At 36.0% G+C, this 22,771-nt stretch overlaps 1 protein-coding gene across 14 annotated transcripts in view; it reads right to left on the bottom strand.

Moving 5' to 3' along the window:
• Nucleotides 1-22,771, bottom strand: part of ASCC3 (activating signal cointegrator 1 complex subunit 3) — a 217,716-nt gene that overhangs the window by 116,129 nt on the left and 78,816 nt on the right. For 13 of the 14 annotated variants that reach the window (XM_045573232.1, XM_045573233.1, XM_036413368.2 and 10 more), the window contains one exon: nucleotides 2,295-2,429. The exons of the other annotated variant lie outside the window; for it this stretch is intronic. In XM_045573232.1, coding sequence (XP_045429188.1) covers nucleotides 2,295-2,429 — 135 coding nt within the window. The remainder of the gene's footprint in view (nucleotides 1-2,294; nucleotides 2,430-22,771) is intronic. 14 annotated transcript variants of the gene reach the window in all.

The following is a 22,771-nucleotide window of genomic DNA, read 5'->3' as shown; positions in this document are numbered from 1 at the left end:
AAATAGTAAAAATGATATATATATATAATAAAATTAACTACAGATTTTCAAATCTACCCAACTATATTAAAACTTTCCATTTTTTCATGTTTTTTTCATAGTGATCTCTGCATCTGTGTTTGATGAGGATATCTTAGGTAATTACATGAAAAAGTCTCTATAAATTATTTCTATATGCTTTAAAATATTTCATGCTAAATTTGAATTACACATATGCCATATTAAGGAATAATAATATAAACCTACATCATAGATTGTGAGAACTGAATGAGTTATATAAAGTTATAAAATTGATCCTTGGCACTAGAGAACATGATAAATATTAGACATTATTATTATTATAACAATTAAATAATAAACCTGCTTTATTTAGAACAGCAATAGCTCTCAGAATGGAGAGCTATAAAATAACCAGACATCCACAAGGTGGCTCTCAACACTTAGCTTTTAACACAATAAATTTGCTTTGTATTTCTAAAAAAAGGAAATAAAACTTAGGAATGCCAACCTGACTTTTCAAAGACTCTCATGAATTCATAATCAATAAGTAACTGGAAGAATACACAGCTGAACAAAAAGTGTTACATAATAATAATAAAATTTTATAATGTGAAGAAATGAAGTAATTGAATACATTTTGTAGTTTTAAACTGAAAAAAGTCTGACAATCAGAAAAACAGGCATGAGATGATTATATTCAGAATTTAAAATATCAATAAAATTTACAGTGCAATCATAACAAATATATTTTACTGATTAGTAGATATGAAAGCATAGATGTCTGGTAGCTAGCAACTGTTTAGAAAACATTAATTACGTCTTATGCATATAAAACATTTTGAAGTTTCTATCTATAATAATAAAAGCATAATAGGTTAATTAGGCTGGACTTCCTTCCGGACAACCTTCAGGATGAAGCTGGACTACAAGGGGAGCCCAGTTCCTGGGTGCCCTCCAGCAGCTGGACGGAAGCCCAGGTCCCAGGCACCTTTCGGCAGCCTGGATCCTGTGTGCCAGCAGCCAGGGGAAGGAAGGCCTACTCTTGCATGAATTTTGTGCGTCAGGCCTCTAATCATTTTATATTCAGAGTATTTTATTTGAAAATTTATTTTCATAGCTATAAATCAGGGCCAACTTTTTCTGCTAAGGGTCGGGATATTTTAGGTTTTGTGGGCCACACAGTCCCCAAAGCAAGTATTAAATTCTACCTTTGTGAAAAAAGCAGCTATGGACAAAAGAAAAAAATCTGGCAGTTGTCTAACGGAACTTTAATTACAGAAACAGGTGACTGCCTTTGGCCCTTGGACTGTATTTTGCCTACTGTTGATCTAAACCATTACTTGGCATCTATAATAATAAAAGCATAATATGCTATTTAGACCAGACAGCCAAATGACCTTCTGGATGTCATTCCAGACGAAGCTGCTGCAGTGGGGGCCGAGGCGGAGGCGATTAGGGGTAATCAGGCAGGCATGCAGAGTGGTTAAGGCGATGAGGCAGGCAGGCAAGAAGATAGGGGTGATCAGGTAGGCAGGAAGAGTGGTTGGGGGCAATCAGGCAGGCAGGCCAGTAGTTATGGGTGATGAGGCAGACAGGCGAGCAGTTAGGAGCCAGAGGTCCCAGATTGCGAGAGGGTGCCCCCACCCCCATGCACTAATTTCGTGCACTGGGCTTTTAGTAATTAAAAAAAATCTCTATAAATCTTAAGATACATTACTTCTCAAATTGTAATGTGCATAACTGAGATGAAATACAGATCATAATTTGACAAGACTAAAGAGAAGCTTGAGGCTCTTCATTTCTGCATTTCTAGTGAGGACCTTCACTTTTTCGGTCCTTTGAGCTTATTGAGTAGCAATGCAATTGTTCTTAAACTTTGGTTTCAAATTTTTACCTTCTTAAAAAGAGCTTTTATGTAGCTATGTCTGTCATACTAACTCTATAAATGAAAAAAAATTATCAATTAAAGTTCTTTCAAAGAACAATGACAATGATATTAGATATTAATATATTTTATAAAGCTTAACTGTCCTTTATGTTTTCAATATACTTTAAAGAGCAGAACTAAACACTACAATTATAACCACTTAGGAAGAAGTGGTGACTGAACACATCATGCATTGGGATCCTTTGAAAAATCATTAAGTCAAGAAAAAAATTCAAGATTATAACATGATAAATGTGTAAAATTAACTTCTTGGAAATTGGAGACAATCTTTCATGCAAAAAATACCTGGTATATCTGGCACATTGTGTGCTTTAGCTCCTGTATTTTACTGTCATCTGTCCCCTACCTGTTTTTCTGCTTGTCCATATTCAGGTCCTTGTGTAGGTAAAAAGCAGGAAATCTGGCCATTGTTTTTTGCTTTTTCTATTAGAGACATAGCTGTTCTTACAGTGGCATTTCGAGCATGCACAAACACCATCACCTAAAATAAAAGAGAGCAGTTTATCTGATGTTCACATTCATTAAAAGATGGCTTAAGACTAGTTTGGAAATCACCATATATAACCAACTATTAAATTTCAAAATAAAATCTCAGTTTATGAACTCTCCAACATCTTATTTTAGAACAAAGTATATAGAGCATAAAGGTGACTTAAAAAATTTCCATAACATGCCTCTATTATTGGCCTATAAGTTGTCAGACATTAAAATAAAATTAATGGATTATATAAAATTAGAGGCCGGTGCAAGAATTCATACACCAGTGGGGTCCCTTGGCCTGGCCTGCAAGATCAGGCCAGGAGCAGCTCTCTGACATCTCCAGGGGGGTTCTGGATTGTTAGAAGGTGCAGGCCTGGCTGAGGGACCCCATCAGTGCATAACTGGGGCCAAGGAGGGACTCAGGAGGTTGGCCAGCCAGGGAGGGACCACAGGAGGACGCCAGGGCATGTCCAGCCTGTCTCACTCAGTCCTGATTGGCCAGACCCTAGCAGCAAGCTAACCTATCAGTTGAAGCATATGCCCCCTGGTGGTCAGTGCACATCATAGTGAGTGGTTGAGTGGCCTTACTATATCATTAGCATATTACACTTTGATTGGTTGAATGGCCAACCAGACAGTTGGACACTAAGCATATTAGGCTTTTATATAGGATGTAGAATTTAATGTTTGCATTTTCTCTTTTGAAGACATAATTCATTAATCATATATTATGGAGACAGAGTATAAAACATATGAGAGCCTTACCTCTCCACAGTCAATAAAATTTCCAGTATCATAAATGTTTAAAGAAATTGAAAACAGTTAAGAACACTCTTCCTTGGACAAAAATATGTCTAGGAACAATCATTTAAAATAGAGTTTAGGGGACTGCTGGAGATGACAATGCTACTAGAGAGATATTTGCAATTTTTTTTTTTTTTATTGTGGTAGAACTTCCTATGGAGTTATTCACAGTGACTGGAAATCTGAATTAGGGAAAAGTCACATGTCTGGATGCTTTGTCAAAGATAAGTGGATAATAGAACTTTCAGGGACAGTTACCAGACAAACTGTAAATGCAATTGAGGAGTATAAATAAGAGTATAATTAGCATGTGTCTCCTGCCTATCAGAAACTGCCTTCTCTCCTCTGCGCTGTTTCTTCTTTGGCCTTCACTTCGCCCCTCATTCAGCTCAATTCCAGCTTTCTCAAAGAGACATTATTTCTATAATAAAAAATAATTTTACTCTTTCATATGGGGCCAGTGATCTTTTTCAATTTTATATGATGTAAATAAAAGCATCTTTAGGTAACTTGATCCATCTGAAACATACAATCTAAGGATAATCAGAGTGGGTATTTTGGATGACTTAAAGACCAGTTCTACCCAGTCTCCAATGAGACTGACACCTTTACATCTCTCTGGAGTTACTCTGACATTCCCTTTATGCCTCAGCAGTGTGAAGTTCCTAATTCTTGCTTCTTCTTCCCAAAATCCCCATATTCTGCTAATTATGTTTTCCTGGAAGCTAGAACTTTGTTGTTATTTGCATGCTGTACATTTCAGAGGATATGCAACCAACTGTTTCAGTAAAAGCGAAGAAATATTAAAAAGTGAAGGAGGTCTGGAATTTGACCAGAAATGAGACAGAGTGACACAGATGGAGAGCACATGCTCTTATGTATCTTATGCTTATACTAGAGGCCCAGCAGCAAGCTAAACTACTGGTCCAGGCATCTGCCCCCTGATGGTCAGTGTGTGTCATAGCTACCATTCAGAGTGTCTGCCCCCTGGTGGTCATTGATCATCATAGCTACCAGTTGGATTGTTGCTTAAGCTTTTTTATCCGATTTAATAAAATAGTAATATGTAAATTGACCATATCTCTGCTACACTCACAAGCCATGCCCATCAGCCAATCAGGAGCAAGTATGCAAATTAATCCAACCAAGATGGCTGCAGCCATGAAATGAGCAGAAGGCTTTGGTTTCCCTGGCAATAGAGGAAGCCAAGCTTTCCACACACCCTGGCCAACCCTGGACCCCACTCAAGGCTAAAACGTTTCAATTATAGAAGAGAAATAAATCCCAACAAAAATGGCAGCAGCCAAAGAGCTGGAGAGAGCAGGAGCCTTGAGTTTCCCTGATGATGGAGGAAGCCAAGCTTCCGCAGCCCTGGCCTGCCTTGGCCTCAGCTCATAGCACAAAGTTTCAATTGTAGAAGATAAATAAATCCCAACAAAAATGGCTGCGGCCACACAGCAAGCAGGAAGCTTGGCTCTGCTGAAGGCTACAAAGTTGCAATTATAGAAGATAAATAAATTCCAGATCTCACGGCCTCCACTTGGGTTGCCAGGAGGCATGGCCAGCTTGCAAACAAGCACAGGCCCCTCCTTGCCCAGGCCACCCCATGCCCCAAGGGAACCCCTACCTGATCCAAGACACCCTTCAGGGCAAACCAACTGGCCCCATCCATGTACCAGGCCTCTATCTTATCTAAAAAGAGTAATATGCAAATTGACCATTAATCCAACGCAGAAGATGGCTGCCCCCATGTGGACACAAGATGGCCACCACAAGATGGCCAACAGGGGAGGGATGTTGGGAGAGATCAGGCCAGCAGCGAAGGCAGTTGAGAGAGACCAGGCCTGCAAGGAAGGGCAGTTGGGAGCAATCAAGCCTGCAAGGGAGGGCAGTTAGGGGTGACCAGGCCTACAGGAGAGGGCAGTTAGGGGCAAACAGGCTGGCAGGGGTGCAGTTAGACATCAATCAGGCTGGCAGGGGAGTGGTTAGGGGGTGATCAGGCTGGCAGGCAGAAGTGATCAGGGATAATCAGGAAGGCAGGCAGGCGAGCAGTTGGGAGCCAGCAGTCCTAGATTGTGAGAAGGATGTCCCATATTGGAGAGGGTGCAGGCTGGGCTAAGGGACACCACCCCCCTCCACCCCACCCCCATGCATGAATTTCGTGCACCAGGCCTCTAGTACAATGATATATATGTCCCAAGGCTCCAAATTGGAATACTACTGTTATGATGAGAATCACCAGTAGTCAGCCGATCTGGTTATAGGAATAAGGTGTGGGATGGATGGAGGAGGCTACTGCAGTGTTTAGAGTACCTGTCTTTGGTAAGTATCTTAGTGCATTATCTTAAAGAAGTTCATTCTCTTTCAAAGATTTTTATACTGTGGCCCAAGGACCACTTCATCGGAAGCACTGCTGGTATCTGTTAAAACAGTTTCTGGGTCCTTTCTAAAACCAACTGAGTAAGAATATCTAGAGATGGTGTCTAGATATTATTAACTACTGAGATGACTACTGTATGAAATTAGTTAATATTAACCATCAACTTAATTTTCTTCTCCTAAGTTAAAAGAAGTCTGAAAGAAAGCATAAATAAAACCACCACTATAAAATTATCTTATAATCTATCTTAATTTTCATATATATATATATATATATATATATATATATATGATGACATATATATGAATATTAGCGTACTTTTATATAAATACCCTAGTCCTAAGATCATTTCCCAGATGGCCCAGGGTTTTATAATGCAACCAGATTTCTATCCTCCATTATTCAAATGCCACATTAAGTAAATCCTGTTGAAATAACAGATATGAAGAACATACGGGAAAATAAAATATGACCCCAAATCTTCATTAATTATTTCAATCTGACTTGTCAACTTATCATTTTGCAAATTATTTTCTACTGCAGCCAAGAGAAATATTAGTTACAACTTAAAGTAGCAATTTCTTTTTATTAAGGAATCCATCATGTCTTGTTCAGTAAAATAAACCCTTTTTCTTATTAAAGATTTTCTGTCTAGAGGCTCCAAAAGAAGCCATTACAAGATTTTGGGTCTCTATAAACATATTGGATTTTATGGTTTGTTAATTTGGTTAATTAATTTAAATAGATTCATATGAAAATTATAACTAACAGAAAGGACAGGGTTGTTTCATTTGGTAGAAATAACTCCAAATTATTCTTAAAAACACTGTTGATGATCAAATAGCAGTTAAATGGGCATGTGTTATGAAAATAAGATTAGACAGAAGATTCAAGTCAATGCTGTTGGTAAATTTTAATTGTGTTATAAAATTGTTTATATTTTTACTTGAAGTTTGTTAGGTTAATGCATTTAAAAATTTTATATACTTATTTTTAGTGTAAAAAGCTATTCCGTTTAAATACATATAATATAATCAGTTTTGGACTAGGAAAGAAAAGTATGTGGATATAAATTCTGTTTCTGCTATGTGACTTGCCAAAAAAAAAAGTGTTCTTCACCTGAGATGCTGATTGAAATTAATGCAAGAATAAAAGCTCAAATAATCATTTGAAAAACAAGAAGGCTTTAGTAACTGATATTGTTTCCGTGAATGCAAAGAACAAATTATTCGGAAAAGACCAAAAATTTTACTTTGAAATATTATTAAACAGCAGTAAGACTTAGAACAAATTATTTAATCTCTTAGATTTTATTTCTATTAGTACAGAGATAGTTACTAGTGTCACAGGATTACTATAAGGACTAAAGGATATAATGTAAGTGAAGCCAGTACACTTAATAAAGCAATAGCTCTCAAATTTTGTAATTCTTCTAAGCCACCAAATGTTGCTCCATCCCTTACCTCCTTCTGATTAATTAGGTCACAGACAAGCCAAGAATCTGCATTTCTACCTAGTTCTGGTGCGCTTTGTACAGGAACTCTGAGAACCTCTGTCAGAGCTGGTAAGTATTAGCACCATTATAAGGGTATAAACATTAATAAGTTTAATTTGGCCTAAAAGATTCAATAGTTATATCAGTAAATGTTATAAGATGACACATATTGAACTATTTATTCCTCGTGTATAAAAACGTGGTGTCTAGGAATAAAAAAATCAATAGAAATATTTAAGCCTCGGATTATTGGAAAACAGGAGGGAGGAGGCCAAAGATTAAAGGTGAAATCTCGAATCAAAGCCTTTCCTGGAAATTTCTACTAAGAAAGAAGACTAAAAATGGAAATACCTGAAAAGATAGAACGACATGACAGTTATGAATAGTGATGTTTCATAACTTATTGGTTTTTTTAAGTGTTAATATATGAGGCTTGAGGGTAAGGAGTCTGAGGGGAACTTCTTCTCTATGCTTTCATTTTAATTTTATTTTTTATTGCATTTATTGGGGGTGACACGTTAATAAAATCGTGTAAGTTTCAGGTGTACTTTTCTATAATACATCATCTACATATTTCCCCTATAACTTCTCCAACCCCCTCTATTATTCTGGTAATCATCATACTGTTATCTATGTATATGAGTTGTTTTCCATTTTGATTTTTTGGGGTCTTTTTGTATGTATGTATGTATGTATATATTTATTTATTTATTTATTTATTTGCTTACTCCCTTCACCATTTTCACACATCCTCTGTGTTTCTAGAATGGTTTTGATAAGAACTACCTTTGGGAGAATTAAGAAAATATTCAAATTACCTTTTTTGTATTTTATAGTTTGAATGAAGAGTTGTTAATACAGATGTATTTCAAGTATATTTGCATACCAGAAGAGCATGTAGGCACAAAATAGCTTTTATTGCCATGGTCACTTTACCTTATCAGTGTTATCAGATAAATGCAATTTTAAAAGTTGCTAAAATATAGTTTTGTAGCCAATGAACTAACAAAATTACATACAAGTTCATTAAGGTTCATTTAAAAAACAATAGTAACCCTTATACTACATGAGGAAGATGGCAGTTACTGAGGAGATTGAAGTGGGCTAGTTAGGGACAAGAACATGGAAGGGGAAGTAGAATAAAGAGCTGAACCCAGCCACAGAAACAAAGTGACCTAGAGCTGAACTCAGTTGAGTGGGAAAAGGTAGTGAATTCACCTCGACTTGACATGGCCGTCTTAAATCAGGTCCCTGATCTTTGATCTTCAAAAAGCATGGATGTTACTATGGCAGGCAGGCAGCTTGCAGATATCCAATCACAAGACAGTAAGGTGTTTGAAGTAGCCAATCCCAAGGATGTTGCTAAGGCAGAATTCTTTGAAATAACCAATCAGCAGCCAGCAGGGCACAGCCACATGTGTCAAACACAAGGCCCGCGGGCCAAATCCATCCCGCCAGGCCTTGCAATGTGGCCCGCACCGCGCTGTCATCACTGCACTCCGCTGCGTTTCCATCACAATGACAGTTTATGACTGTTCAGTAAACCATTCGGCCCGCGATTTAGGCTGGATTTTAGATTTTGGCCCCTTCTCTGATTGAGTTCGACACCCCTACGAGAGCTTCAGTGGAACCCACTTCCTGCTGGAGGGAGTCTGTCTATGCCTCAATCAACTTTGCTTTCTCTTATTTTCTTTGTCTAAGAACTCATTCTTCAACTTTGCAAAACAACTAATTCCAACTCAAACAGAAAATTGGTATCATTACTAATATGGTGCAATTAAAATAATAAAATATTCCCTAGTGCTACCAGATAAACATGCTACTTCATTCTTTTGAGCACCCAAAGGATTCATATGCCCCTCTCTTAAGCATTTATCACTGACTACCTTTTACTTTTAGCTTTTTTATGCTTGATTTAGTTCCTCCAAGAGTCTGTGGTCATCTAATAATTGCATGAAAGGCACAGGGAACATAACAGTGGGTAAGCTTAGTGGCTGGTGGGTGTAGCGGGGTGATGGTTAATTTGCATATTATTCTTTTTTAGGTAGGATAATGTTCAACTGATAGACATGATTGAAGAAAAGATTCAATTCTTATGTTCTAAAAAGGTAAAAAAAAATTTGGCACTTCTATATTTCGATTATATCAATAAAATTATTACTAAAAATAGGGCTAAAGTAATAAATTTTAAAATCTTCTATTTTTTATTTATTTTAAAAAATATATTTTATTGACTATTTTACAGAGAGGAAGGGGAAGGATAGAGAGCTAGAAACATCAATGAGAGAGAAACATTGACCAGCTGCCTCCTGCACACCCCCTACTGGGGATGTGCCCGCAACCAATGTACATGCCCTTGACCAGAATCGAACCTGGGACCTTTCAATCCGCAGACTGATGCTCTATCCATTGAGCCAAACCGGTTTTAGCAAAATCTTCTATTTTTTAACCATGGGTGTAACAACTAGCATTTATAATGAGATATTTCTGACAACCAACTATCAATAAATTAATGAAGCAAACATTTTAGCTTAAAAACACCTATTTAAATATTTACCAGACATACCACAAAAATAAAAACTACCTTAAATAGGGTTAATTTATCTTGCTATAACTATATCAGAAAACTATATAATTCGCTGACTTGTCTTTATGAATTAAATTATGCAAATAAATCAAAGAAAATAATCTGGAGAAGAAGTGGCTTTGCAGCTTCAAGCTGTGTAATTAGAGCTGCACTCAGCAGTTCAGAGCCACTCTGGACTCTCCCACTGGGAATCTGCAATCCTAAGAAACCTAAGCTTTTAAATGATAAATAGGTCATTTTATCATTATTGAATTATGTTTGAGGCATTATCCTGAATGTGAAATATATTCTTCACCAATTTATTTTAATATTTATCAGTTTCTATGTTTGAGTTGAACAGAACTTTAACTGCTATATTTGGTTAAAAGGAATCCATAAACACTTTACATCTTCTAACTAAAAGATGTTTGCTATTTTAATGTACAATAATTTTAAAAAACAAAGCTTGGAGGGCTTAGTGTATGATATATGTACTATGATAGCAAAAACATGAATTGTATTTCTAGTTAATTCCTATAAAATATTACCTTACAATACATTCACTATATCAAAACATTGTACAATTTAATTAGAAGCATAAGACATTTATATTTTAACATAGTCTCTAAATTGTTGAGACACCAAAAATAGAGGTTTAAGTTTTAAAACAGTAAACACTTTCAGTACATTTTCCCTGTCCAAACACTTTATCCTTAACTTACTAAAAACCAATATTTTCTTAAGCTTTAATTAATTTTCTTAAGATATTAGGTACATGTATTTTTTTTAGATAATATAATTTATGTCATCTAATTGATGTTTGGATAAATTATTTCTAAATTCTTAATTCAGCTTTTGTTGTATATGTGTACTATATAGGTTTATACATTCAGTTAGAGATCTGTATTCCTCTTTGGAGAATATCTATACTAATAAAAGGGTAATATGCTAATTAGACCAGACATCTTTCTGGACAAAGCCACGGTGGTGGGAACTGAGGCAGAGGCAGTTAGTGGCGGTCTGACAGGCAGGGGAGGGCAGTTAGGGGAGAACAGGCTAGCAAGGAAGGGCAGTTAGGGGCAATCAGGCAGGCAGGAAGAGCAGTTGTGGGTGATCAGGCAAGTAGAGGAAGGCAGTTGGGAGGCATCAGGCCTGCAAGGGAGGGCAGTTGAAGGCAATAAACCCTGCAGAGGAGGCAGGGGTGACCAGGCTGGCAGAGGAGGGAAGTTGGGGGCAAACAGGCTGGTAGGGGAGCAGTTAGACATCAATCAGGCTGGCAGGGGAGTGGTTGGGGGTGATCAGGCTGGCATGCAGAAGCAGTTAGGGGCAGTCAGGAAGGCATGCAGGCTAGCAGTTGGGAGCCAGCAGTCCTGGATTTTGAGAGGGATGTCCGACTGCCCATTTAGACCTGATCCCAATGGGATGTGCAGGAGTCCCAGATTGGAGAGGGTGCAGGCTGGGCTGAGGGACACCCCTCCTCCCCCCGCCCCATGCATGAATTTCGTGCACCAGGCCTCTAGTATATTTATAAACATAAAGAAACTCAACAGCATTGTATATTCTATACATAAATGTGTATTTTATATCTTAAAATTGTCTTACGCATAATAAATGTTTTAATTTTCATCTGACTTTATAACATATAAAACTAAATGAACTTAATAAAAATATTAATTTTACTTGCTCATAATTATTTAAAATATACTCAAATTATTATTTTTTTGTATAGAAAAAAATTCTTAGCAATCTATAATAAACTCTTATCTGATGCCAAACTAATCTTACAACATTCAGACTTGTTTTGAATACCTGTGGTATTTTAGAATCAAATAGACTATGTTTCAGTTATAACTCAGCATTTATATACTAAATAAACTTGGGCAAATTTCCATGTGCTTCAATTTTCACCTGTAAAATGCTGTCCCTTACAAGGCTGCTGAAGGGACAACAAATAATAATTAGAGATTACTAGAAGAGATGGCCCACACAGTAGGAGGAAAAGGCTTATTTGTTTTACAAAGGTTTCTCTTACTTTACCCCATATTTGATCCCAACACATCCCACTCACTGGGACCAAGATCAGCATTGCTCTCGAAGGCTACAGAAAAAAAAAAAAAGCACTTGCTTTTCCACATAAGAATTCTTTAAATATTTTAAAACTTTTGTCATATCTCCAGTGTGATAGCTCTTTCCTCAGCTGAACAGCATCAGTTCTTAATGCAGCTTTCCCATAAATCATAGTTTCTCTGTTTGGACACTACATGAGTTCTATGCTCTTTATTCTTTTTTTAATACTAAAGAGCATATGTCTTGATTATACAGTTTAATATGACTTTACATTATATTCTCAGGTATATCAACTTGAACAACTGTATTGAGAAACTTGAAGGAATTTAAAAGGCATATGTTGGTATTCATTTCTTAAAAATGTGGAAAAAAAGTTTTTTAAATGGAAAGAATATATACTTCTCTGGAAAGAATTTAATCTTTAAAAAATTAATCACTGAAAATTATTGGGTTGGTATAGATTTTTTTTAGACATTTTATTGATGATTTCCTTACGCCAGATTTCTCAGATGGAAATTATAGATATATTAGAGGCCCTATGCACAAAACTTGAGCAAGATTAGGCCTTCCTTCCCCTGGCTGCCAGGACCTGGGCTTCCCTCCAGCTGCCAGCAGGCACAGGCTTCCCTAGCAGCCCTGGCTTCATCCGGAAGGTTGTCTGGAAGGATGGCAGGTCTAATTAGCATATTATGCTTTTATTATTATTATATATTTTTTGCATTCTCTTCTTGTTGCAGGGCAATGACTGGCTAAATGAAAATGTCAGTTTTGTGGGAGTTAAAACATTGAGAGAGAAAAAAAGTAAAAAGGCTAAGGTTCTAGTTTTAACTGCAAAGCTTATTAAATATCTAACTTTGGGCATGTTATTAAGCTTTGTTTTGTCATCTGTAATAAGAAGGTGGCCTAATAAGCTTTATGATTCTTTCATAAATTCAATGTCAAAATAAACATAATAAGGCTCTATTAAATGCTGTTACTTTCATCTAAAATAAAATTATTAGGTATCTGATCAAAGTTGATAAAATATGATTTAATTAGCATAACCTACAACTTAAGGGAAACAATTAGAGTATTATCCATCTTAAATTTCAAGCAAATAATATATTTCAACAGGATTGTTGGTAATATTTCAAATTATAATGATAGAACATTTAAGCTATTTACAAAGTATATTCTCTATATTATACATGATGCTAACAAATTTGTGACACAGCTATAGTTGCTTTCTGTGTACAAAAGCATTCAAATTGAAAACCTGGTTTTGTTATGGGTTTTTACTTAAAAAGTATTTACCCAAATAACAAACTTAGGAGAGTTAAATTTTGGTCAGCAAAGACAGGAGGAACTGTGAAAATGTTTGTGTGCAAAGTTCACAATTAGTGAAGTTAACCAGCAGCATTGGGAGTGGGCTGTGGTGGAAAGGTATACCCTCTACTCTCTGGCTCAGCCCGTTTTTAGAGTTGGTAAGCATTTTCAGCTACAGGCCTGTCCCATATATGCAAATACACGACTTTGTACTTGATTTGAGCAATAAAAGAGTCCTGGTTGTCCGGTCAAATTTCTTGGCTATTGAGCTAGGCCAGTTTATCCAATTAGTATTCAAGGCCCACAAGGGAAAACTACTATTTGTTTGGTTCAATACTGAAAATATGACAAAGTGGAAGAGCAAATTTCATCTCTGCATAAAAAGCCAAATTGATATTCCATATGTGAAAGATCAGTGTACCCAGTATCACCAAAAACAGAAACTACTAACAGATTAAAGCTGCTTAGTCTTCCTGAGAGATCCAAACCTCATGTTTCTCTCCCAACAGTTCACCTCTCCCACTCCCAAACTCTGGTTCTGTGCTTCCTGCACAGCACCCTGGAGCAGTCTGCAGCACAAGAGGAACTCTCCTAGTAGAAAGAAACTGCCAAACATTGTATTTTCTTTTTGCTAAAAGGTTGAAAATTCTAGAAACCTATCAACTTAGATTTTTCTGGACAATATTTTTTGGGGGGGAAATCAATAAAAATATGCATTTAAAAAACATAACACTTTTCACTGGTCACTAAACACTATACTAAAAAAGAAAATAGGTTTGCTTGCAGAAGTGATTAATTTCAAGTCTGGGGCAGGGACATATAAAAAATATAAAGAAGCCAGTTTAAAGGGCCCCCCTTTGACAAATTTGGGACATTATGATCATCAATGTAAAGTAATATAATAATGAATTATAAACCTGTGAGTAAATAAGAATCTGAGTTAATGGAGAAATAAATTAACAAATAGGGGAGGAGGAAGCACTTCTTACACACAGTGAAATGGAAGGAATATAGAGCTAAAAAAAAAAAAATCACTAGATCTAAAAAGAGTGGGGAAAAGTTTACTTTATCAAATCTGTATATTTAGTGTGTAGTTATTTAGATTAACCTTTATTTCTCTCATGAGATTATAAGCAACAGTAGTGCATTGTCTCTGCTTTCTTTCGCCAGCAAAGTCTGGCATACATTGGGCATTCAATAAATATTTGCTGAATAGTGCCAGTGCCTCAGTTAAGTCTCAAAACCATCTCCATTCTGTTCAATATCTAGAATTAAGACTGATGACCCAGACATAGTTCATGTGCTAAAAGAAAGTATAGAAGTGTCTATATTTGACACTCTACCCACCAAGGCTCTGACCTTCATAATGCAAATAGACTACAGAAGAGATCCCAAATCATAAAGCATTCTCATTAATTTAGAAGTTTATAAATTTAGAATAACATTTCCATTTTAAATTTCAGTCTACAAGATAAATATTAAAAGATTATAAGTATTATTCATTTTAAGAAGTTCATGTAGGTACATACACATAAATGAAAATTTTAAGAACATATATTGAAGCCAATTACTTTTAATGAATAATTTAATGACAAAGGAATTTAATGAAGTTTTAAAATACAAGCACTATGAATTAATGCTGTGTCAAAGATGTTCATAAACATGACAAAAATCTTAATGACGTGACCCAAACTACACTACTCCTAATCAGTCCCCATAGGACAAATGGAGATCAAGAATTCATTGCTAAATCTAGATCAATCTAATAAAGGTTGGTAAGACAGAATAAAGATTCTTTCTTCGATACATTACAGTATCACACACCAAAAAAATATTTACTGACCTCCTTGATAGTCCAAATTGCACTAACATTTGTTATTGATAGGCCCCAGATAGCAACCTTTATTCCGTAGAGCAAATTAAGCAGGATCAGCTAGTCTATTACTAGGCAAATAAAATTCATTAGTGAGCTAACAATTTCATTTTTACAGATGCCACTAGCCTTGAAGGCTTATTACTATTCAACATTATCTGATGTTCAGACTGAATCTAATTTCATAAAATAACAACATAGAAATGTATTTTTAAGGTTTCCATCAGTATTTTTCATTTCTCTTCTTAGACAATAATCAGCATGTATAATTCCTTAACACTCAACTGAATATTGAATATTATTCTGAAGTAACATACTTGAAAAGATTCTTCCTAAAAGAATATATTTATTTGAAAAGAAGAAGCCCTAGTAAGCCAATATAGTTTCAATCAAATTTTCCAGCTAGACTAATTAAAACTGTAAAGAAAAAAATCAAAATTGTAATTCCTTTTAGATTGGTTCTTAACTGTCTCCATTTCTTTAGGCCACTTTCTCAAACACAAATGAAAAGCATCTCATTTCTTCACAAATCTGTACTTTTCAAACACTCTTTATACTAAGAAAAAAAGGAAAACAAGAAAATGTAGCTATAAGTCAGAGTAAGTCAAATACTATAGTAACAAAACATGGAGAACAAGACAAAATGGTTACTGGAGAAAGAGAGAGAGAGAGAGAGAGAGAGAGAGAGTAAGAGAGGGAGGGAGGGAGAGGGAGAGAGAGAGAGAGAGAGAGAGAGAGAGAGAGAGAGAGAGAGAGAGAGAGAGTTTGCAATGTAGGCAAAATTAGAAAGTTATTTTTTCTTTTCCTCCATTTTTTTTCTCTTTAAAGTAAACCATGGTAGAAATAGCAGACTCTGTCTCCCGGGGATGGTTTAGCGGAGTACATGTCCTTTCCAGATACCATTATGTCTTTCTGGACCATAATCCTCCCTGAAGTTCTTATGTGGCGGGGCCTGTGAACAGTGGAAACTGAAGTGCTTGAAAGACAGAGGATGACTCTGCTCCCCCCAAGAGGGTAATAAAACTTAGAGCCCTTCCTTCTCTCTCAAGGAGACAGGTGTTTATATTCCAGGGTACAGGCCTTCCCTTCCTTTCTGGAGAGAATCTATTCATATTTCAAAGTGAAAATCACTTGGGAAGGTCAGTTACTTTTACTTCTTTTCCTTCTCTTTCCCTCCCTCCTTTCTTCACTCTCCCTTTCTTTTTACTTCGTCACCTTTTCTTTTTTCTTCTCTTCCCCCTCCCCATGATTCCCCCACCACCATTGAAGGAAGGAGTGAGCAGATGTGCTAGCAACGACTATATAAGCTCCACGTTTCCTAATTTTTGAGCTAGTCTCCTATGGTGCAACTCGTGTTATCATGAGGAAAGCTAGATGTATTGTGAATAAATATAAGTCTGTTCCCTAATCCAGTGTCTCCTATTTCTTTTTGTGTGCACATGTCTATACATCAAGTACACAATGAAATTAACTTGTGGTAGGTTGCATGTAGATAGGGTAATGTCTTAGACCCTTCACAAGTCTTAACAGGTCTCTGACCATATTTTAGTAGTGGCCACTAACTTGATGAATGCTGTACAATTTGAAAATGCCCACAGTATTTGTCATGATATAGTTAGAGCTGCATTTCCCACCTATTCATTTACTAAATCAAGAAAAAAAATGAGATGAGATATGAGACTGTGTTATTTTCTTAAAGACAGAATCCCATCCTATATAATAAAGAGGTAACATGCGAAGTGACCCTCATGCCCTTGCACAAGATGGCCACTCCCATGTGGTCAAAGATGGTCACCACAAAATGGAGAGGGCAGTTAGGGGTGACTGGGCTGGCAGGGGAGGGAAGTTGGGGGCAATCAGGCCAGCAGGGAAGGGCAGTTGGGGATGATTGGACCAGCAGGGGCACAGTTAGACATCCATCAGGCTAGCAGGGGAGTAGATAGGGAATAATCAGGCCGGCAGGCAGAAGCGGTTAGGAGCAATCAGGCTGGCAGGCAGGTGAGCAGTTAGGAGCCAGCAGTCCCAGATTGCAAGGGGGATGTCCCACTTACATGAATTTCGTGCACCAGGCCTCTAGTTTTATAATATGAACTATAGAGATATTTCTTTCCTCCCACTCCTTCACACATAAATATGTACCATGAAAACAAACACTATAAAAACCCAGCTACAAACAAGATAGTAAAAATCAGCAATGGTTAATTTAGACTGAATGTTCAGCTCCCTTTTTTTGCACTTTGAGCAAACACATGAATAGTTGTATCAGATTTCCCTGGGACACCAATTTTTCAGTCTTATCACAAATTTGGCTATAAAAATACAGTCAAAAAATTTATGTGGTAACTAAACTTATTAAATGTATCTCCCACTGCTTCCAAGTATAAATATCAGCTGGAAACCAGTTAGTAAAGATATTCAATATATCATTTTCTAAAATGAAATAAATAGCTGTAAATTAAGTTCAGACTATTTAATGTAAAATACTGTGAATAGCTACCCAGAGAATTTTCTATGGTGTTATAAAAGACAGAAAAATGATTACAAACATTGCTTTAGTACTTCCTGGGTTTATATGACTGTTATTTAAAAATATAAATAACAGTATAAAATAAAAATGTGTATAAATTAGGTTTTTTTATCAACAGAATTAATGAAATACTAAATAAAATATTTTACAAAAATGAATACCACAAGAGTCAATACTTTTAAAATATTATTTAACCTGATCATTATATATTTTTTGTAATCCAATGCTATAATTATACAAATTACATAAATTACCAAATAATCTAATAAAATCTTCTCAGTCTGAAAACTTGATTTAACTCAACTATGAATTTATATGGAATCTTTCAAACAACAAAATTTATGACAAATTATATATAATTTCACTAACATTACTTTTTATGTAAAATATGCATTTATGTCAGAAAACATGCATTTATGTATTGGCCACATATACTATAAAGTATATATTCAAAGCCCCATAGTTATAGCTGTTTTCATGCAAAGCATTTTGGAGGTATGAAACAGAACCAACAGAGGAAAATTACACAATAATATGGTTTAAAAATAACACCTAGTAAGAGAACAAAGCAACTTGTACTATCTTCACATTTGGCAATGTAAATCATGAAGAGGTGCACCAAAGAAGACAGGAAGAATGAGAAAATGGATGGAAAAGTTGATAAGGGAATTATACTAATCAGACACATAAAAATAGAGATAACATACTACTATATAATGGATAAAGTAGATGGAGATTTGCTTTCCAGGTTTGAATGATTATATATGTTCCCTGGTATTTCATAATAAATCTAATATAAAGAAAAGCAGTTTTGGGAAAGTAAATTTGTTTTCTCCTCCTCCCAGCCCCCCACAAGATTATGCACAGCATTTATTTCTTTTAATCTTTTGGCTTAAGACCTGTAGACTATGCAAGGATAGAACTAAACATAGTTTATATTCTTAAAATTTCTAAGTTTCATTCTGAGACAAACTATTCCACCGTGCTCTGTCCATTTGTGTTATAATTCCAGAAGCCACTAATTACCAGATTTAGAAAGCTCAAATTCCAAAGATATGTACATATGTGTATATGTTTGTATGTGCCATGAGAAAATAGAATACACTTCAAGGGTAGGAGTACTGGGGAAGAAAGAGGTGAGGGGAAGAAAGAGTAATTCATTCACTTCTTCTTTTCTTTTTTACACTTGTGTGTTGATTTACTTGTTACAAGAATGTATTACTTCAGTAACTGAAAAATTATCAAAAACAAAAGGAAAAAGGAAGGTTAATAACAATGAAAATCTGAAATGTAATACAAATATTCCACATTAAAAATTATTCCCTTTGCAAATGAAGAGAACATTACTAGTTAATAAAAAGCTGTTATGTATATAATTTCAAGAACATAATTGAGTACTCATATTATAAACTAAATTTCAGAAAAATTAAGTTTTCTCTGTTCTTTTAAAAATATAAAATTTTTAAAGGATTCAGAAGTTTCTTCCCTAAGGTTTAATGAATAGAAATTAAAGGAAGAAATAATGTATTAACTTATAATATGTCTATCTCATGAAAAATAGCTAAGTCAGATTGATGGCTTAAATGAAAAGAAAGTCAGGTAATTTCATATGTCCAATAGAAATGACTATAACTAGATAAAATAATATAAAGAGTAAATTTATATAATGAAACATTTTTTTGTAAAAATACCAATATTCTTTCATTGTTCTTTACAGCCTACAGGGGAGAAAAGTTCCTTAATTAGGTAATCAAAGCAATCTTTGATGTCATTCCCACATCTCCAGGTTGCTCTGCCCTCAACCTAAACAGCCTACATGGAACTTGAAGTTGGTTGCCGCCTAATTCTTTAAGAATAAATCAGACTTATGAAGACTACTACATCTCCCATTTACATATTCATCAAACACTGTCTGAGCACCAAATGTGTACCAACCAGGTACTGGTGAGGCCATGCCAACATGTGATGCAAACCTAGAGATGGCCCAATTCCTTATGGGACTTACAATCTTATCATGAAAAGTGGAATTAATCAAAAACAACCAGGGGGGGGAAAAGGTAAAACTGTAGCTAGAAATATGAAGATATATACTGTGTTATTATGTAGTTAACCACAGGAAGGTGAAAGTTAGGGAGGTTAAAAAAAAAAAAAAAAAAAAAGGTGGGAGGGAACGGGCTTCTCAAAGAAAGATGAGACCTCAATGGTTTAGTAGAGGACAACCAAGCAGAGAATAAGAAATATGTGAGGCAGAGGAAACAAGCTGTGCAAAAGCTCAGAGGTAAAGAGAAGAGCATCTCCATGATAAGGGTCTGAATGAACCAGGGAGGTGGAAAATGAGGAAGGAAAGGGTGTGAGGCAAATATGGAAGGAGGTAATGCCCACACAATATAGGTACTCTGGGCCCTTTTAAAGGAGCTCATTTTGTGCTCTTAATTGTTAAAATGTCTTCTTCCTCAAAACTGTGCTTTTATCTTCCTTTGGGAACATGTCTCAATTGGGGGAAGGGAGGAACAAAGAGGGCTGACAAGAAAGCAGCACTCAATTCACAAATAAATGTTATGTTAGACAAATTTGATAGAAGCACTGGTACCAAGAATTAGCGATGTCAGTCTCTGGAGGTAGAAACATTTTTTAGGCAAAAGGGCAAATGAAAAGTTCCATTATTAAAGTACTAGAGGCCCGATGCAAAAGTATGCCTTACTTCCTCCAGCTTCCCTCCAGCACCCTAAACCCAGGCTTCCCTCGGGCCACTGGCACCCAGGACCTGGGCTTCCCTCACAGAGGGGGGCCACGCCCACCTGCCGCAGCCCACAATTGGTGACCTGGACCTCCCTCTTTGGGATGATCATGGAGCTCCCCGATTTTCTGCCCTGTACACTGTGGCCTGGGCCTCCCGCTGCGGGGCAATCATGGGGCGATGGCCGGCCCCCGACCAATTACATCACTCCCGTCTTGGCTGGCCTGGCACCAGTGGGTGTCATAGCGTGGTCCTGGATGGTCGTCCATATGGTCATTCCGCTCACTGTTCAGCCATTAGAACAATTTGCATATTAAACTTTTATTATAGAGGACTGAAGTTAGCATGGTAAAATGTTTCAATTGTGCATAATTAAATGTATATAAACTAAGATAAGAAGCAATGCTGCGAGAGAAAAAATAAATCCCTTCAGATGGTAATAAGTTAATCTATAATTATTAGTCAACTTTAAAAGGTGGGTTCTTATTAGAATCTAACATGGACTAAAAACTTATAAACAATGAAGAAAGAAAAAACAAAATACACATCTGAATAAGGAAAACCAAGGTTGAAGAATACTTTTTTTTCTCTTTAACACTATCAAACCTTGAAACTAGAAGCAGACTTTTGAGTAAAAAGCTACTTAAATAAGAATCTTAACTTTTCTGATAATGTAAAAAATGAACAAGTTGAATTACTAAATATTCCAAAATCTCTGAGGAAGTTTCTAATTTCTTTTCCATCACTGTAACAAAGTTTGTATAACAAGAAAATCTCAATAGGGTTAAGGCATCAATTATTTTCCCATTCTGCAAGTTACACAGGAGGAGGGGAATTATTAACAGGAATGATAAAGCTGTACTTGCATTTGGTAACACAAAGAGAAGCTTACAAATGAGACGTCTCATTAGTTTGAGCAGATGGATCAAAATTAAAGGCTGAATCGCCAACTTTTAATTTCCCAATAGCCAAGAAGAGCTTGAAGTCTTGCAGAGTATGACTGTTGAAAAGTCAACATGAAAAGATTTTCTCCATCTGTCATCACACATGCTTGAGTGAAACACAACTGCCTCCTACTGTTTTTAATACTTTTCAGGCAAAGCAGCACGTAAAATCTATTAAGTATATGAGCCCACACATTTAGATGACTGGTACACTGAAACCCATGAAATAGTATGATCAGAGACTATCAGCATGGCTTTTGAAGGTGACATTGCTCTATTCTAATTTAATCTAATGGGAGAAAAGCAAAATTAATTCCTTTACATATATACTTATTTAAAATTATTAAGTTTTGATCATGAGAAGTATTTATTTACCTGAGAATGTATTTTTTTTCTTTTAACAGACACCGCAGTTAGTCTATTTAATAAAGATCTGAAAAGGAGCTGCTCTGATAAAATTATTTAGGAAAACCACAACTAGGAAGAAAACCCCAAATACCAAAACAAACTGAAGGTTAAGAAAACAAATAAAATCAAGGAACATTCCCTGGAAAGATTTTTTAACTGGGTTGTTAGGGGGAGAGTGTAGCAGAGAAAATTCTGTTTCCCTGGACTAGAATAGACTAATTCACAATTTCTTACTGCTATACACTAACAGCTAAAGTATATTTAAAAGGCAACAAAATAAAGCTAACATTCATTAAGTAGACAGCCCCACAAGAAATAATTTATATTTTCTTAACAAAGAAAAGCTGAGACCGGTTTGGCTCAGTGAGCATCGGCCTGCGGAAAGGTCCCAGGTTCGATTCCAGTCAGGGGCATGTACCTTGGTTGCGGGCACATCCCTGGTGGGGGTGGTGCAAGAGGCAGCTGATCGATGATTCTTTTTCATCGATGTTTCTAACTCTCTATCCCTCTCTCTTCCTCTCTGTAAAAAAATCAATAAAATATATATTTTTTAAAAACAAGGAAAAGCACCTTTACTAAATATGTAGATGGCTACTTAATAATACTGCATTAATATGCAGTCAGTTATGGCTCTATCTGAATACCAGAAGCATAGCTCTCTGCCTGTCTGCTTTTCTATCTCTGTCTCCATCTGTCTGTCTCTCTCTCTCTACACACACAATTTACTGTAATTTACTGTACTTATATATACAAAAAAAACATTTAAACAGAAGAGTCTTAGAATGAAGATCGTAAGATCTTTCAGTTATCAGAGTTAGGCAGAATTATATAATTGAAGCATTAATTTGATGGTCAGTGTTTTAGGTAATAAAATAAAAAGATTGTTAAATTATATATATTTTTTTGTTTTCTGATAGATATATATTGTACATACAAGTTCATTTGGTGAAATTTATCACTTGGAGACTTATACAAAGAGAACTTATAACTGGGGTAGTATTATATTCAACCTCAATTAAGAGGGGGAAGAAAAAGTCCTGGCTGGTTTAGTTCGGTGATTAGAGCATCGGGCGGAGGACTAAAGGGTCTTGGGTTCAATTCCTGGTCAAGGGCATGTACCTCGGTTGAGGGGTAACCAATTAATGTCTCTCTCATACGGATGCTTCTCTCCCCACCCCACCCCCACCTTTGCTCTCTTTCACTCTGTCTGAAAATCAATGCGAAAAACATCCTTGGG

This window comes from Pipistrellus kuhlii, unplaced genomic scaffold, assembly GCF_014108245.1.
Source record: "Pipistrellus kuhlii isolate mPipKuh1 unplaced genomic scaffold, mPipKuh1.p scaffold_m20_p_5, whole genome shotgun sequence".
NCBI classification, from domain to species: Eukaryota; Metazoa; Chordata; class Mammalia; order Chiroptera; family Vespertilionidae; genus Pipistrellus; species Pipistrellus kuhlii.
This window is presented reverse-complemented; position numbering and strand designations above follow the sequence as displayed.